The 18247-nt window shown below is 43.1% G+C and overlaps 1 protein-coding gene across 1 annotated transcript in view; it reads right to left on the bottom strand.

Annotated features, from left to right (window-relative positions):
• Positions 1 to 2818: 2818 nt before the first annotated feature.
• The window catches only part of MED30 (mediator complex subunit 30), a 42293-nt gene continuing 26864 nt past the window's right edge, over positions 2819 to 18247 (bottom strand). Inside the window, exon 5 of the mRNA XM_033065292.2 lies at positions 2819 to 3056. Coding sequence (XP_032921183.1) covers positions 2979 to 3056 — 78 coding nt within the window. The 3' untranslated portion in view covers positions 2819 to 2978. The remainder of the gene's footprint in view (positions 3057 to 18247) is intronic.

Here is an 18247-nt window from a genome sequence, read left to right as displayed (position 1 = left end):
CTTGCACCTAGCCACAGCTGTGGGATTTTGTGGAAATGTAATGCTTGTTCCACACTCCATCTGCGGTCCTGTTCACCCCAAGTGCCCAATAATTACATGCTAGCTTCACACCCTGACACAGGAATGATGATGGATGGTCTCTGGCCAGAGTGATCCCTGCTCTCTGGTCACTTGAGTTGCCTTGCCAATGAGGCTGCATTTCTGTGTACTCAGTTAATGAAGATCAGCATTACAAAATGCATGGCAGGGATTCAGTATACATTACCAGTTAATAGACATAATTGAGTGGAAGGAAAACTAGTTTCTGATGTTACAAAATGTCTCTTGTGATAAAGCATTTGGAATATAATGGTTAACATTTCATTTAGCACTGACGAAGATTTGTGTACTGCTTAATACATGTTGTTTGTGAAATCATAATGACATAATAATTGCTAGCAGATACATTCCAATCATATTGGGTGAAGACTTCCTCTCCATTTTTCCTGTCTTTCCAGTCTTACTAATTCTCCAAACATGCCATCAGACATCTGGTGCCAGGATTTGAGTATCTGTTTTTCTGTCTCCACATCTAGACTCCCGAAAAGATAGCCAAATCTTCTTGTTCTGTTTTGTGGATTGTTTTCTTTTTCACAGAAACCTAAACACTGAGATCAGCGGGAGTTGAAGACTGACTAATATTTCAAATTGGGCAACTTAACTATGCTATAGCACATATGTTTGTTGCAGATCAATAGACAAGTGCCAGGAAAGGACACTCAGAGCATGTAGGACAATTTTTATGCTTGGTAGGACCACTAAACTTCAGGTTGTGTATGGTACAGACTTTATTGGCACTTATGACACTCCTCTTTGATGCCATTAAGAATCTTGACTCTGAGCTGAGAAAACAGCTAGCAAACTAATAGTGTTTGTCTGGTTGTTGACCATCCGTATTCTGATTTGACAAGTATTCATAAATATGTATTTTATTTGGAAAAGAAAAGACTCAACTGAGACAGTATTTTACCTTATTTTTTCCCAGTAAGTCGTCATATCAGTTTCAACTAAGAAGATATGTTTAACTCATAGATATATTTGCTTTTCCAGCAGGAAAAACCTTGAGAATAAAAAGAAAACAGGAATACATTGGGGGACATAAACAGTAGTTTTCTCTCTATATAGAAATAAATAACATCTAAAAATCTTTTTGCCTCCTACTTTACCAGACTAAAATCCTAAAAGCTTCTTGTATGTGCTGGCTGACTAAAAATAAAGAGCATTTATCACATTATCATTCATACAAAAACTGCCTCCACAGCCTGTGTAGTCCCCAAGCTGCTGGAGGCAGGAAGGATATTTCATGTCAGTACCAGTTTATGTGGCTGAGTTCTTCCCTTGCTTTTTCTCAGAAATAGGATATTAGACAACACAGACTTTCAGGTTGATGTGTTATGACCAACACTAACTTCTTAAGCTTGAAAATGCAAGTTGCTAGTCAAAATACTGGCAATTATTTTAGTACTGGTGGTGCTTTTATAAATATTAATCAGAATAAACTGAATATACCAGAAAATACAGCAGCTAAACTTGAGGCTTTGCAGGCTGCACGGGCTGTACTTTGCCTCATCCTGTGCAGTGGCAGGTTAGTGCTCTCCATGGACTTGTCTTAGAAGCCAAGCATGTGTTGCAGAAAGCATCTCTGTGAGTCTCCAGGCTGCTGGAATACATTAATTTGGCTGAGGAGAGACTATGGAGCTCTGTGGATGCAAAGAGGAAGGTGATTTGTACTGCCATGTAGAAAAGTAATCAGGAAGTAGTTTTCTGGTGAGGAAGGATCCAAGGTATGGGCTTAGGAACTCTTTGGGAGCCACACTTTGTACAGCCCAAGGCAAGAGAACATGTGAGCTGAACTTTCTGATGTTACATCTGATTTCTTGAGGTATGGCTGGAAGATACAGGGACTTCTTGAGGTGATGCTGGCGGGCCTTTGCCTCAGATGGACTGAGATTGTTCCCACTGGCATCCCGAGAAAGTTCACTTCTTTGAAATCATTTGGATGGAAAGGTGACTGGGGACAGGAACAATTTACAGAAAAGGAGTAAGAGATCCACCATGCTCTGCTCTTTATGTTGGTACTGTGTCCTGCTTCAGGGCAAGGTGCCACCACCACAAACCAGAGCAACACACAGGTGCATCCAGCACATTAACAATAGGTCTCAGACCACAGGTATCAGTCAGGTAGAAATAACCAGGGAAGCATCTGGAGGAAGATGTCAGGAGCGGTCAGGACTGCAGCACCACCCTGAAGCATCCACTGTGGCTATCTGTAAGTTGACCAGCCTTTGCTGACACTAGCTGCTTTTGAGGAACTTGCAAAGATGTAAGAGGTGAAAAGAAGGCCACCATAAAAAGTTTACTATGTAAAACCTGTGTTCTTCTAATATTCACATGCATTTTAAAGAGCTGGATCTCCATTCATTTGAGAAGACTTCCCTGACTCTCTCTGGTAAGAGTCATCACTTTTCTTAATCTTTTTAGTCTGAGTGCAGGTGGTAAACACAAAAAATAGACAGACATACAATCAATTTTCTCTGCCTAGATTCCACAAAGGCTTCCTCCTGACCTGACATTAAAAAATTATCCTGTAACACCAGCCCATGCTGTCATGGTCAGGCCTGCCATACCTTGGGGAACATTAAACTAAATATACTTTATGTGAGAGTGGCTCAGAGGAAATCTCTGTCTCAGAAAAATTTCCAGACAGGGTTAATGCCTTTATTTTCCTTTGCTCCTACTTGGAAGTTTTGTTAAACCTGGAGACTCCTGGTCCAGGAATGAGGAAGGTGATCAGGGGGCAAACGCAAAAAGTGAAAAGAAAAAACTAGGGTGAAAAACCCAAGAAGTAGGAAGGAAGCTACTGGTTGTGAGATCCAACCCATGCTGTGGCTCATTATTATTACTTGCAATAGCAAATGCTGATGAAGTGCTGCAGAGTGTCAATAATTAGTAGGCATGGCTCTCCAACTGCTGCAGCATGTGGTCAATGAGTTCCTGCCTCCAAGAGATGTTCTGCACTGTAAGAAGAGAGATTTATGTTACTGATAAACATAAAGAGAGACTGAAATACAGCCTATATGCAGCATTAGGAATGAGATTTCTCCTACACCTACGCATCCACAGAAATAAACTCAGGCAGGAGAGCTGGTGGAAGGTGAAGCTCGGCATCTAGGGTGCAAGTCAGAATATAAATCTTTCTGTTTTATTCTCTTCAGACTCCCACCAATCTGTTCAGCAGTATCTGGGAAAAAGAAATCAAACCCACGCAACATGGAATGCTGTTGGGTGTCTTAGTGACAATCAATTATGCATATCCAACAGCATCGGCATTATGGCTGATGCCTTCCACAGTTTCCATGTCTGTGTTGTATAAAATTCTCCAAATTCTATTTCTAGTCAAACTCTTTTTGCCATTTGTAGGCTATATATATTTTACAAGCCTGATAAATAGGGCATGAGCAAAGAAACCCATAAAGTTCAAGAAAGGGGACAGAACACTGCTCACAAATGGCAACTAACAGGAGTTGATATGGTGCCAGGTTAAGTGGGTGCAGCGATGGGGCTACAATCATCACTTGGAAGATTGCATCGTGTGCCACTTGGTGTGGTGTGCAGGGACAGGGGCCTAAATTCCCCTTCACTCTTGGGTAGATCCCAATCCTCCTTCAGAGTTGAATGTGGCACTGCACTGCACACTTACCCTTTGGCACGTTGTTTTTCCAGTAGTATACTGCTCAGCTTCAGGTTTCCAGCCTCTGAACTCCTGAATGCAGTCCTTTAGAACCTCATGAGGTTGAAGAACATTTTGGGTGGCAAAGTTCTTCTAGTTATGTACTGCACGCCAAACACTTTCCTGGCAATCTTTCATTAAGATAGATCTTAACATGAGTTTGTCATTTACTCCCACTTGTGCTAAAATGCAGATCTAGGAATTAGCTCCTCTGTTCACTAGGTAGCTCCTTTCAACTTCTGTTCTAATTTTGGAAAATTGACTTACAACTGTGAGCTCTTAGGCTGTCAATATTCTCTACACTTAAACAGTTCTTCTGCCTTGCTCACACTTGTCCCTGATATTTTTATAGATAATGACCCTATTCTCTTCCAACCCTCACTTTGATAAACTAAAACAGTCAACCTTCCCTAGTGTCCCCTCAAAAGATAAATGTCAAAATTCCAGAACATCCTACGAAGCCTGCTCTACCCCGTTCTGGGTTGAATTCTTTGTTACCACATGATAGGACAGCTGTGTATGGACTCTAGGTACAGTCTTAACAAAGTCTTGTTCAGCTTATGGCACTCAGTGTGCCTTGTGCATGCAGGAACTACCTCGCCTGTGCACTCTTTGGTGAGGATGTGGGATTACATGAATGTAATTGTCCCCCAGCTTTCAAATCTACAAATAGTTCCACATTTGCCTCTAGCCCTGCTCTTAGGAGGGGCACTTCTTTTTTCTCCTATAGAAAGAACCAGAATCTAAATTAAGAACAGACTGACAAATATTTTAATAAAATACATTCTGCTGTTTTCTTTGACACTGGGAGTGAGCAGCTTATAGATCAGAGAGCTTTTTACATATTTGTCTAGGCTTGGCTTCCTATGAGCCCATGCTTCTCCAAGCACGCGCTGCACGTGTATGCATGTATGGATGTGTATGTGTTACTAATAAGTTTTCAACTCCTTGACTAATTTCAAACATATTTGACAATCTCAGTGGTACTGTATCCCTACAGATTTAATGAAAATCAGCAGCCAAGTGGAGGAAAGAGCTGTGCTGTCATCTCCACTGAAGGAAATGTTGCAGACAAGCTTCACCTAACCCTTTCTAAGATGCTAGGAAACCCTGTCAGGTTCCCAGACATGGGAAACAGTAATTTGGAGCTCACAGGTTGTCATATATTATATAGTCAAGCCAGGACACAAATCCATTGGAAAACAGCTTGCATTAGTTCTGCTGCTCTGAGCTATTTGCTGTATTTGCGTATTTTCCCTTGCTTAAAGAATTGGGTATCTCTGAAAATGTATATCCACCCTTGTCTTTTTACGGTCTTGTAATATATATGGAAATTGTGTATCTGCAGACATATATTTAAATACATCTCATGAATGAATTTTTCTTTCATTCACACCCACTCCCCCGCTGTATCTCTACTTCTCTGTATATTCCAGCTGTTTAGATGATCCATATTTATTTCTCAATCTATAGATTTTATTGACAAACTTACAACCTTATACTGCCACCATCCACATCTTCTCTCTCCTCACCCCCAGATGTTGGACCTATAGATAGATTTGCTGTGGCTGTTTACAGGATGAAGGAACAATAGCATGAATTTAAGGTAATAAGATTTCTGTGGAAGGGGGTACAGCCATGCACTGCACAGTTTATAGCTACCCCAGAGGTTCTGACTAGAACCAAGATTTGGCCCCTACTCAAGCGATAGATCAATAGTTATGCTGTTAGCAATATATATCTGTTAACAAAGCATTGGTCCAAGTTACTTAGTCCAATAGCTCACTAACTGCAATGCTGCATGTGGTGCTGGGAAACTGTTCCAAGGGCTTTTAAAGAGAAAATAACAGTCCTTCTTGGGTGCTCTGTGTTTTCACAATAAACAACCATAAATAAGATGCTGCTAGTAGACTCCATTTTCTCTGATTACACAGCTACCTGCCTTTCTGTCCATCAGGCACACAGTAAATCTCTCTCTTTCCATGAAGTATCTTACACTGTGCAAAATCAATATGCTGTCAGAGTGCCTTGCTACCTGACCGGTGACACCAGCATGGCATCTCCCGTGGGGAGCCTGACTTTGTGTGGGAGAAAAAATTCACCCTGTCCTAGGGCTGAATTTAGAAGGGGTCTGAGAAGTCAGATGCCGTGGGGGACTTTGGCATTTTTTTGGCTCCAGCTCACTTCATTTAGTGTTCTGGATCTCTGCACCTGGCCCCTTCGGTTTACAACCCCTGGGGGCCTCCAACATCCCATGCCTCAGTAAACTTGGCCAGACCACAGCCACGGCAGCAGCACAGCAAGATTCTGCCAGCTTCCAGCTCAGCATTATCAGTGTTAAAATATTTACTGCATGTGCAATTCTCAACAGCCCTTAACTCTGGCAAATGAAAACCAATTTTAACCGGAACACTCCAAAACACTTCTCTGCAACGAGGGCTATCTATCTGTCTGACAAATTCAGGATTGCTTCCCCCAGCTGTTTTGGCATTAGAGCTGTTTTTTGTTTTAAAAAAAAAAGTTGTAACAATTTTCTGCTTTATAGATGTTGGGGAAAAAAAAATCATTCTCTTTGTATTAAAAGCTGGTGATATCTTCATGCCAACAAACCAAATGAGATTTCAATTGCAGGAGCAAATAGAAAAATTCCTGCCTGATCAATAGACATTCAAAGTGTTATCAGGAATTAGCCAGAGGGAGCTGGGATGGAAATGTCTGCTGATGTCAGCCGCTATATGTGATGTCCTGTCTCAGGGCAGTCTGAACTCCTCAGGGCTGTGGATTGATCTAGATTTTAGGGCACAGAACCATAAATTCCTGTGGTCTGCCAAATCACTCAAATGTGTGATGCCAGGCATGTGACTGAAACCTACTCCTTCCTACTGAGCACCCAAGCACTCATTCAGCTCACAGCTGGGGCATCTGATGGGCTCTTTGAGGACCCCAGTCATCCTAAAATCTGTAAAATTCAGCTTTGGTTTTGCTTTCCACTTAGTTTAGCTTCATTGCTGCATTTGCAGGTTCAATGTGTGTATTACCAAGCTGTGAAAACAGCAACCAAACAAAATGATACCCTAAGGTCCGATCAGCAGCTCTCTGGGATTTACCTCTTTCAGGCTATCATCCTCAGTTTTAAATAGGAACAGGGAGCACAGCATGGTCATTTTATTGATTGGATTAGAGAAAAATTGAGCTGGCTGATCTGTATGATGACATTATCGAGTTGTGTTTGCAGATATGACAGAAACAAAGAGTTTTTATTGGATTACTGGAGCACAGGGAGAAAAGGGGAGACAAAAGGCAATGTAGAGGTGAGCAGGTATTAGGCTCGGTGCCTTTGTGCTCAGTCTCTCCAGCAAGGGCTCTCTTCTCTGCTACCCTGTCTGCACAGCTCACTGCTTGTCTGGCTGCTGCCTTTCCAAACACAACCAGCCGCGTATCCAAAGAGACAGGAATTAGCTGCAGTCCCTCATTAGTGGATGCTCACATCACACTTGTTCATCACCCAGATAAGAATATTTGCAACTTTAAAAAAACCAACAAAAGCCATTCGGAGGTGAATATCCTCTTTAAGGGAGATTTTTGTGCAAGCCAGGTGTTTAAAAACTGTGGTGTTGCATGACACCTACTGACAAGCAAGGCATACCACAGTTCAGAGTGTAGGCAGCTGAGTTGTTTGGTTTATTTTTACTGGTGATTTATTTTTACATTTGTTAAAAGTATATGATTGAAAAAGAAGAAATTTATATTTTGTACCATGTACATATGTGACAGTGAGTGACCAACATATGAATATATGTGTGTGTGTATAAATGTACTCTACCCTATATTTTATGTACCTCTTTTGCATATTGAGTTTATAGACTGGTGTTAAAACTACCATGTCCAGCAGCTTTGTTGATTCATTTTATTGGTGGATGAGGAAGAATGCTAGTAGCAAATTTTGTACTCGGCACAAGAGACCAACCTACAGGTTATGCTTTTGAAATGATCATATATTTTATTTATATGGTGCCTGTCAGTCATAGAAGCCTCCTGTGAAATATTACTGAAATGAAACGCTGCTAGGACTCCATGTTAAAATGACACAGTCTGATTCGCCACTGCCTTGCATGCTGTGTCCTTAAACTGCTGAAATCAAACCCTATGGAGAAGAAAACTATACAGGTATGAAGTGGCCTTACAAAATAAGAACATTTTTCAATTGCTTTGCTCTGGTATGTTTTGTCCTACTAAATGATCAGGAAGAATTCAGAGCCATGGCTGTGCTGAGTTCCTATTGGGGTTTTTTCCCCAGACCAAAACATTCATTATTCCAGCTCTCCTGTGGCACAGGTAAGAGGTCTGAGGGACAGATGACCAGGTGTCAGATCAGAGCCCCACCAAAAGCCAGCAGCATCCTTGCCTTGCCACAGCCTGAGTCAGGATTTCACCCACAGCTGTTTAAACAGGAAGAGCTCCTGCATCACAGCTCAACCCAGTTCAGCACTGATACGGCAACTGAAGACACAGAAGGAAATGGATCTTGTGAGGCTCATCAGCACAATTCAAACCTTAAATGAAACCAACAAGCAAACAAATGAGCTGTAATTTTATCAGGTGGAAATAGAAATCAGAGGAGCTGTAAGTTTGCAGCAGCTGAGACTCCACTCTTTAAATAAGTTGCACAAAGCCACTGCTGCAACTGGAGTGTTTTTCACCTCAGAAGGCAGCAAGTGGGCCCCATGCCCAAGGAAAAGATATCGACACTGTACGTTTTCTGAGACATCATTTCCATGCTGTGAAATTGCCCATGTGCTAGACTTGTATGGATTTCAATGGGAAACCATCAAATCACATGGCACCCAGCCCATACAGAGCTTTCAAGAAGATACTAGAGATAATGTCAAAATTGCCATGAAAATGGGACCAATGGCTAACAGTACAGCCAAAATTGGTCCCATAATTCATTTAAAATTCTGTTAAAATAAGTCTAGAGCTGAAAGAATCTCAACAAGCATCATTATCAGCTGCACTTTTCTTCTAAGAATGAAATACAATGGGAAAAATTGTCTTTGTGGATAACCCAGTGCTTCAAGGTAAAAGGACTGAAAAAAATTGCTCCATTAGGATTTAGAAGTTGACATGTTGTCAGGCTACAAAATTCCATACAAACCACACAGCTCTCATTTAAAAAGCACAAAATCATGCACAGTGATGGTGGCATATTCATCCAAGCTCCCCAAACAGCTCTGTTTTCTCCAGTGCTGGACACATCTCTGTATATCCCTACACGTGTCTGACTTTCACAGAAAATAGGTGCACTGAACACATTTTCTTCCTCAGCCTTACCAAAAAACAGACCCTTGCTGCTGCCCAGGATGACCCCAAATCAGAAGTTCTTGGAAATAAGCACACCAGCTTCCTCCTGGAGGATAAGACCTCACACCTACCTAGACAGCAGGCCCAGGATGGCCAGAGCAGTAAGCAGGCTGTAGGAACTGGGAGTGCAACCACTGCTCCAGGGGGCACCAAACCCACCTTTAAATTCACTGTTGATATGATCACTTCCTTACTTAAGGGATGCCAGTGATGAGGCCTGTGAGGAGCAGTAGCATAAAATTTAACAAGAAAAATGTAAAGGCTGGTAAAACTTTGGCATTGGTGAGGTCTAATTGAACATGGTATGATCCTGTCAGAGGTTTTTTGTTCAGTCCCTGGAAGAGGTCTGAAAAAAACACCAAAAAGACTACTACAAAGTAGAGTTCTGCATTGGCAAGGCATCTTGCCTACTGTGCTTCATCCTTACACTTGTAGGATCAGTTTACTCAGCAGATGTTCACCTATTTAATTTTAATTTAAAAGAAAAAATCAGAGAAGGTTTTAAAGCCTCAGGGAAGACTTATCAGCTTAAATATATATATATTTTTAAAATGTAATGGTCATGTTTTTATACTGTTTCTTTAAAGTTGTTTGAATACCCATGGGGGAATATGGTAGTGTTATGTTTGCATCAGGGACACTGAGCACACAGCTCCCCTCTAATTTACTCCATACAGCTCCATGGACTTCAAAAAGGTCACAGAGGAAGCAAAGGAGAGCAGAAGTTAACTCTGCAGATGTTTGTCTTGCTGAACTCGATTAGTTTATCTGCTGGTGCTCAGCTGGCACATGGTTTGGATTAGGAGGAGTGTTTCCCTGGCCAGGGACAGTTGCAGCAATGGCATTCTTTGCATAGGGATGTGTTAGCTGGAGATGCTTGTCTGAGGACACAGGCCTAAGCAGTATTTTTTAGTAGGCTGGGGTGGCTATCCCCCCGAGGTAGCTTTGCATATACATGGAGTTTGTGTGTGACAGTTAATTTAACGAATATGTTTATTTACTGGTTCTCTGTCTTTTTGTGTTTGGAAAAGATGACTCATCTGCTACTTGATCCTGCCAATGTTTATTCTGCTGGTGGGCTCACTCTTTACTGAGCAACGAGAGTAATCCCACTCAGATCAGGGCTATTAGTGAACATTCTTTCATGGGATCAGGTCACAGGCAGGCTGTAAATAAAAATATCCACCTCCTCACCCCCAGCTTGGGTAGAATTTCAAGGATGCTCATGTCATCATGGCCTGTTATATTATCTCAAAAGCACCACATCAGCTATGTCCAGTTTTTCTAGGGATAACATTTTAAAGGGCACAACATGCAAGGAGGGATTTTGATGTCGCTCAGCTGAGCACACAACAGTGAAGCTCTCTCCGGACTTTCTGCCTCATGCTTGGTGGTGTTCAGGTTCCCCCAGTGCCTGGAGGCACGTAAATGTCTATGACAGTGGCTGGCCAGCAAAGCAGGGAGTTGTCTGAGTTTGAGAGAAATAGAGAGAAAGCAGCTGCACACACACAAAAAATCAAGGTTCCTGGGGCCAGGATGAGCGTGCAACAGCAAACCCACTGTGCCCCAGCCTTGCGTTCAGGGCACCTGATGAAGGTGAACTAAAGGCCTCTTCTTCCACCACTGCTGCTCCCTGCCAAGGGCTGCACAGACAGCCCATGACTCTGTGCTGAGCAGCTATGGAGTGCCATCAAGGGAAACTGTGGGTTTTTTTCTTTGAAACCTTTTGGGCTTATGCCGCCTCTGCATCATAGAATGGTTTGGCTTGAAGAGACCTCAAAGACCATCTAGCTCCAATCCCTCTGCCATGGGCAGGGATCTCAAGCACTAGATCAGGTTGCTCAGAGCCCCATCCAACCTGGCCTTGAACATGTCTTAGGCTGCCCAAGAACATCTAGCCACAACGTGGGAGCAGGAATGGTCAGGGGCTCCCCAAGGAGGGTGCTGGATGTGCCTCCAGCACAACCCCTGAATTTTGGGCTACAGTCCACACCTTGCCACTGGCGAAGTTGTGTGTATAGCTTGTTGCAAATGCCTGCAGGCAGAGAGGCATAGCCTAAGCCTTGTTTAAAACATGGTAGGGAAAGACAGGCATCTGCTGCAGAATACCTGCAAGGAGAGAGCATATGCCTCCAAACAGGCAGTTGCTGCAGCGGAAGGTCCTGATCTGAATGAGAGAATGATGGAAATTAAAACATTAACCTTTGTCACAGATCCTGACTCCCTTGTCTCCTTTCCTCCTTGAGATTTTATTTCATGACTGGTCGCTCTGGGGAAAACATGATGTGAAATCACCACATTTCATGGTGGCTGGATAGTACAATAAAATATAAATAGGAAAATTTCTGGGCTGGCAGGGACAAGCATAAAAGAGCTCACAGTTTATTAATCCAAGAGTGAGCTTAGTGAGCTTTTCCAAAGGTATCTGCAGCCAGCCCCTGTCTCCAGGCATGGCCCCTGGCCTTGGGAGGCAGCAGTGCTGCTTGCAGGTGGCTGGGATCTCCATACCCAGGGCGTTACTGCCTCCCCTACCCAGCACTTTTTGTGACACATGTTTGCAACCCAGAGCTGAGAAAGTGAAGCTGCACTCACACCTGGTGCTTCAGACTCTTGCAACACATTCCAGTTCCCACTCTTGTGGGGTTTGCTGCTCCCCTGTGCAGCTGCTTCCTACTGTCTCCCCATCACCCCAAAAGCAGATGTCTCTGTTCCTCTCCCAGAAGCCCTGCACCTGCTGAGCCTCCCTCATAGACTTTTTCAGTTTTGCTTAAATTCTTTTCAGCAGTAGATGCTTCCTTGCCTGGATCAGTTGGAATATGGAGAATTTTTGTTTGACTAAGGTTCCCTTTAAATCTTTATCAGGAAGCTGTAATCCAGCAGAACCAGGGAGTGAAACACACAGGACAAAGGCTTGTTAGCAGAAAATATTGCACTGTTGTGTTTTCTTTGGAAGTTTGGCAGCAGACTGCAATACTTTATAGACATGCACGTGTCCAAGGAAGCCTTGCCATGGGGCTGGATGCAGCCTGCTGGGAACAGGGGAGGGAGAGGGACTGGACATGTGTCTGTGGTGAGATACTGCAAACTGCAACTGCCCTGCACGTATCATTAAATCCACACTTCTGGATATAAAAACAGTGTGGGACTGTCAACACTAAATATGTCAGTCACAGGTAGAAATTGCCTGGCGTCCTGCAATTCTTATTTGCATGAAATCAGAAATAGTAGGAGGAAATCTGCCCGCAGCAGGCTTTCAATTTACGTCAGTCTGCCAAACTCTTCAGCAAAAGCAAGCCACTGTGTGAACACTTAGTCATCGCCTTCATTTAACATCCAGTGGGTGTAATGTTTGGCAGCCTAGCCCTCTGAAGAGACAGCCCTGGCATCTCATTTTAGCACATTATCCCATTATATTGTGTGCTGTACTATCCTGGTGTAAGGAAAGAAAGAAAAACATGTAGCTGTGTGCACAAGGGCCCCACAATTAAAGATGACTTCTCTGGGGCAAGTAGAGTGCCTGTGATTAAAAACTGGAGGGTGGGACATACAATGGGCAAAGTGAGGCAAGAGCTGGAACTGCCTGAGTGGACTGAGGGTTGGAGACCAGCACCCTCTACAGCTGAGGAGCCTCTTTCCAAACCTGCTTCTGCAGAGGAGCAAAAAAGATTCTCCCTGTGACCTAATTTGGTGTAAGGAGTCTGTGCCCACGGAAGGGGGTTGGATCCAGACAGTATTTAATGTCCCATTCTGTGAGTCTACAGATCTACAAATCTATGAATCTATGAAATAGGAGTGGCATTGCTCTGCTGCACTCAGCACAACTTGGAAACTTATTCTCAATTCTTGTTTGTTTTGGTGCTCTCTCCTCTCCTCCATGGTGCTCAGGTGATTTGTGCTCCAGCTACAAGGAGCATGGCTGGTCCTTGGGCTTAGCCAGTCCTTCCAGGGTCATTGACTGGGCCACCTCATGGCTCACAAGTAGTCTGACTTGTGGAGAATGGAGGTTGCCTAGTGTCTGAGCTGGGGGATCTTTGGTGGACTTAAGGTCTCACGGTGGACTTAGATACCTTTTTAGACACCAAAATTCATTCCAAATCTGACTCCACTGGGAAGCAAAGGTTTGCAAGGATACCTAGGTAGATGCATGATGCCAAGTTCAAGTTTAGAAAGCACCAAAGTGCACAACATTGGTGTTTACTAAATCTTTATCAGGTCTTTTTCAACAAACTCTATGATGTTATCTGCAAATACTAAATATCTATTTTGGCCCTTAGGTGCTTAATATCTGTGTAATGAAAAAGCCAAGGTCCACATGGACCCTCAAAGGCAGCAAGTTCTCAGAGATATTAATGTAGATGGTAATTAAGAGTCAGACTCCTATGATTACAAGTGAGACACCAAAACAACCAAAATACCTACTTTTCCCTGGTGTGAACCCAAAATAAGAGTGGTCATATAGAGATTGCATCTGTCCAGTAGATTAAACATAAAAGGCATACTGTCACAAAGGCCAGACAGCACCAAAGCTTGCAGAGGCAGGGAACCACATGTAAACTGGACTTAATGCATAATAATTTCTGGCGTTTTTCCTCCTGGAGTGTTTGAACTGATGTGAGACTCTTTCCCACAGTGATGTTTTGGCTTGAGGAGAAGAAGGGAAGCTTAAAGATTTTCTGGGATAGTGGTAACCAATGGATGGTGGACAGATCCAAACTTGGGGAATCTTGTCCATAATGCCTGTGGAAAAGTGTCTCTGAATGAATTATCCTCAGTTATTTAGTAGTGCACATACATCTGTGGTAAGCTAACTTGAAAGGCTACTTGAAAGGCTGAGGGCTGCAGTTCCTAGCAGTATGAGGCATCCTGGGTACCTCACCTCTTACTCCATAATTTACAAAGAGTCCTGAGTCATCTCATCCCTACAGAAGCAGAAAATTACGTGCCAGATCAGGCTGAAGGTGTCTTGATCAATGTGCCTCAGAAACTGCCTCAGCTGTATTCACCTTGATATGTTCACAAGACCACCCTTTTCCATGGACATTCAAGTTCTGCTGGGACAGAACAAGTGGAACAAAAAATGAGAAAACTCATGAGTTGGGATAAAGATAGCTTAATAGGTGAGGGAAACAGAAAAAAACCCAAATGGGATTCTTCACCCTGTCCCACAGGCAGACCAGCTGAGCAATGACCACCTTGGAAGCCAACACTCCATTGTTCACTTCCTCCACCCATTTTTATTCCTGAGCACATCAATCACTATACAGTATCGAATACCCTTTGGCCAGTTTGGGTCAGCTGTGGCTCCCAGGTCCACTGGAAAGCTGAGTCTGACTTCACCAAGTGCTGGCTGGTTCTAAGCACTGCAGTTCAGATAATGGACACAGGATTTCAGTGCTAACACTCCATGTGCAAAAGAGACACACAAAACAGCTAATGGCCAAACTACCTACACCTGGAGGTGGCTAAAATGTCTTTTTTATGGTTGCATATTACATAGGAGAGCTCTTTCCTATATGTTTGAGTTGTTAAACCTAAAACAGTGAGTCAAGACTACTATACTGGGACCAAAGACTACAGTAAGTGTTTGTGTTTACAGTCCAGCTTTTATTTGCATTCTTCCTTTCAGCAGCTGACATCAAAGTGGAAAAAAGAAGTGGGTGGCCTGTTCCAGGGCTGGTACTAATAATTGCAATTAGGAAGCTTCATAAGAATACACCCAATATTTAAACATCCAGTGTTTTGTAGCTTTGCTACACTACTTAACTGTGGGTGTTAAGTGAAAGAGGTTGAACTTTTTTTTTATCACAAACATCCAGTTTGCTTTGGACTCTATGGATTTCCAAAAGCTCATGAACAAAAAAACCTGAACCAAATCTATCATGTTCATTATTTCTTCTGATCCACCAAGTTAAAATTTCTTGGAGAAAACAGAACATCATTTCAGCCCATTCAACGCACCCCACCAGTGAGAAAACAGCTGCATCCTACCACCATGTCTCTGCCTATCTGTGCAGACTGTCTTTCTCTTTATTGACATTCAGAGTATTGACAAGAATCAGCCCACCTTGTCTCAGCTATGCCCACTAGCTCATAAATGTCATTGTTTTGTATCTGTCCTAGAGCCTGATGCTTATTTTCCATGCTCCTTGCATCCACATATAGACAGTGCATTAATATTCTTCATCTCCTCTTGTTGAGCTACTCCAGCTTCAGTCTTATCTGTAGGCTGGAAGTACATTATTTGAGTTAGGTTTATTTGAGTTGAGTTTTATAGCTATCCAGTAAACTTGCATGGTTTTGAAACTTGGGGTTTGGTATCCTGTGCTGGCATTAACCACAAATTGCTTGTATCTAAAAATAATACATGATAATTTTGTTCTCTCTCAAAAACTGGCACACTGCATTCTCTAAAGGGAGATGAATGAATATGTGAAAACATTTTCTGAACAGTTGCTTGTCTGTAACAAGTCAATCTGAAATCAAGATAGAATTTATATTTTATATCTTCATAAACACTTATTGAGCTATGTTTCAAACACAATTCAGCATGAACCTTCTGGAGGCCCAAGAATGAAGTACTTGTTCTTTCTAGAGCTTTCTATTCAGGAGACAACACACTTGAATATTCATGTCCTGGACAGCAAGCAGAGATTGCAACTCTTACAGAATTTCTTTGAGAAGAAATCATGATTGTCTTTCATTTTGCTCTCAATTTCCTGAGAAACTTCTGGGCATAGAAACACTTAGCAATTTCCTACAAGGGGTCCTACATGCTAATTAAATGTCCTGAGAGTCATCTTTCCCAGTCTGAAACAAGAGCCAGACATTTGCCAAATTACATCATTTCACCATGAGCAACTTCTCTAAGTCTCACCCGCATCAGCCATGTGACAAAAATTGTGGTCGTGCCCTGATCATTTCTCCTCAAGACTACTAGAGCCTCCTCTTCATTTTCACCTTTTTCCTTTGCAACCTATTTCAAATGTCTCAGTAAATCACCTGCCCCAACAGCAGCACCTCTGAATTCTTCCATCATCTTCCTTTGGCCTCCTGCATTAAATTTCAGCTACTTGTGCTTCCCTTCAAGGATCCCCAGAACACTGCCCTGACTTATTGCACCAACCGCAATATTTCCTGCCCTCATTTCCACTCAGCCAGTACATCATACCTTGGTGATGCCTTTGTTGTCTCCTCCATGCTCCAAACCATCCTCAAAAAATGAACTCTTCTTTTATGCAGTTTAGAAAGGAATGCACTTCTGTTTTCACACATCCTTTCTCAAAGCACATCTTCCTCTGAGGACATGTACAGTACTTTCACGACTATAAGGCACACCCTTTTGACCAAAATTTCCCCCAAACCCGAAGTGCGCCTTATAGTCCAGTGCGCCTTATATGATGTACAAAGTTGTGACATTTGCCACTGCGGAAGTGTGAGCCGTGAGCCGTGGGGGGAGCCGGCAGTGCCACGGCAGCCGGGTGGAGGCGGGCCCGGGGGCCAATGGCTGCCAGGTTGAGGCGGGGCCTTAGCCAGCAACCGTGTGGGGTGAGCTGGGGGCGGAACCTCGCTGCAAAAAAAAAGTGCGTCTTATAGTCCGGTGCGCCTTATCTGATCTACAAAGTTGTGAATTTTGCCGACTCCCGGGGGGTGCGCCTTATAGTCCGGTGTGCCTTACGGTCGTGAAATTACTGTACTTCTCCAGCCCTTCCTACTCCATTACAATATTCAGACAAGGCCAAATATTGCCAAAACTATCACACTAATGAGCACCAGGCTTGTGTTTACAAATCATTTGTTAAAGGATCTCGGTGGCAGAAGCATTTTTCAAGCCCTGTACAGTATCCACCTACTTCTAGACACCAATAACTGATAAAACTAAGAGGCCTGGAATAAAGTTCTAGTTTCCTTCTTGTTATACAGATGGAGCCCTGTCACATTTTTAAAATCAAAGTCCCTTCTGAGGTACAAAAAGAGTTGAAGTGAAGATCAAGGTTTCCTGAGAACTCCTCTATCCTTAACTGGCTGGCTGAGGCTATGCCCAGGACACTTTTGTTCTCCTGCCATAAGGTGTCTTTCATATTCAGTCACAGTTGCCTCCCTTATTTAGAGAACTCCTGGAAGACAAGAGACACTGCAGGCTCATGGTTCCAGCAAGTGGTGGGTGATCTCACCTGACTATTGGGGTCTTAGCCATTGGAAAAGGATGTTTTTTCCAGCTATACAAAATGTGAATAATGTGAGGCTGGGTTTGTGATTATGTGTCCACCTGAGCCTAAAACCACAACATTGTGTTTGTAGTGAGAGGAGTTATAGGACTGTGTTTCTTATGCACCATTTACAAGTGTGTGATTTAAGCATAAGAAATAGGATGTGTTGTGGAGTATTATCTGGTAATTTTGCAAGGATCTGGTGAGAAGATGTTGCAACCATATCTCACACTTAAGCCAATGACTGCAAATTCACCTGCATCACAAAAGCAGCGTTGGACTTACACAAATACTATCTCTCTCTTTCCCCTTTGCCCTTAGCTACTGTAGCTAAAGTGAGAACTTGCTTGTTCTCTTTCCGAAATTTTGGGTTGACCCTGCCTGGATGCCAGGTACCCACCAAAGCCACTCTATGACTCCTCTCCTCAGCTGGACAGGGGAGAGAAAATGTAACAAAAAGCTCATGGGTTCAGAAAAGGATGGGGAGAGATCACTCAGCAGTTCTTGTCATGGGTAAAACAGGCTCAACTTGGGAAAATTAGCTAAATTTGTTACCAATAAAATCAGAGTAAAGTAAAGAAAAAAAAAATTAAATCACTTTCTCCCCACTCTTTCCTTCTTCCCAGGCTTTACTTTACATCTAAGTTCTCTCAATCTTCCCCTCAGCAGTACAGGGGGGGCAAGGAATGGGGGCTGTGGTCAGTTCATCACACCTTGTCTTGGCTACTCCTTCCTCCTCATTGAGAGGAGTCCTCATATTCCTCCCCTGCTCCAGAATGGGCCCCTTCTATAGGGTACAGCTCCTCAGGAACAGACTGCTCCAATGAGAGTCCCTTGCTAGGTCACTAGTCCTGCCAGGAAACCTGCTCCAGCCTGGGCTTCTCTCTCCAGGGGCCCACAGGTCCCTGCC

Source organism: Catharus ustulatus, chromosome 1 (genome assembly GCF_009819885.2).
Source record: "Catharus ustulatus isolate bCatUst1 chromosome 1, bCatUst1.pri.v2, whole genome shotgun sequence".
Lineage (NCBI taxonomy): Eukaryota > Metazoa > Chordata > Aves > Passeriformes > Turdidae > Catharus > Catharus ustulatus.
Note: the sequence above shows the minus strand (reverse complement) of the source record. Positions and strands in the feature narration are given on the sequence as shown.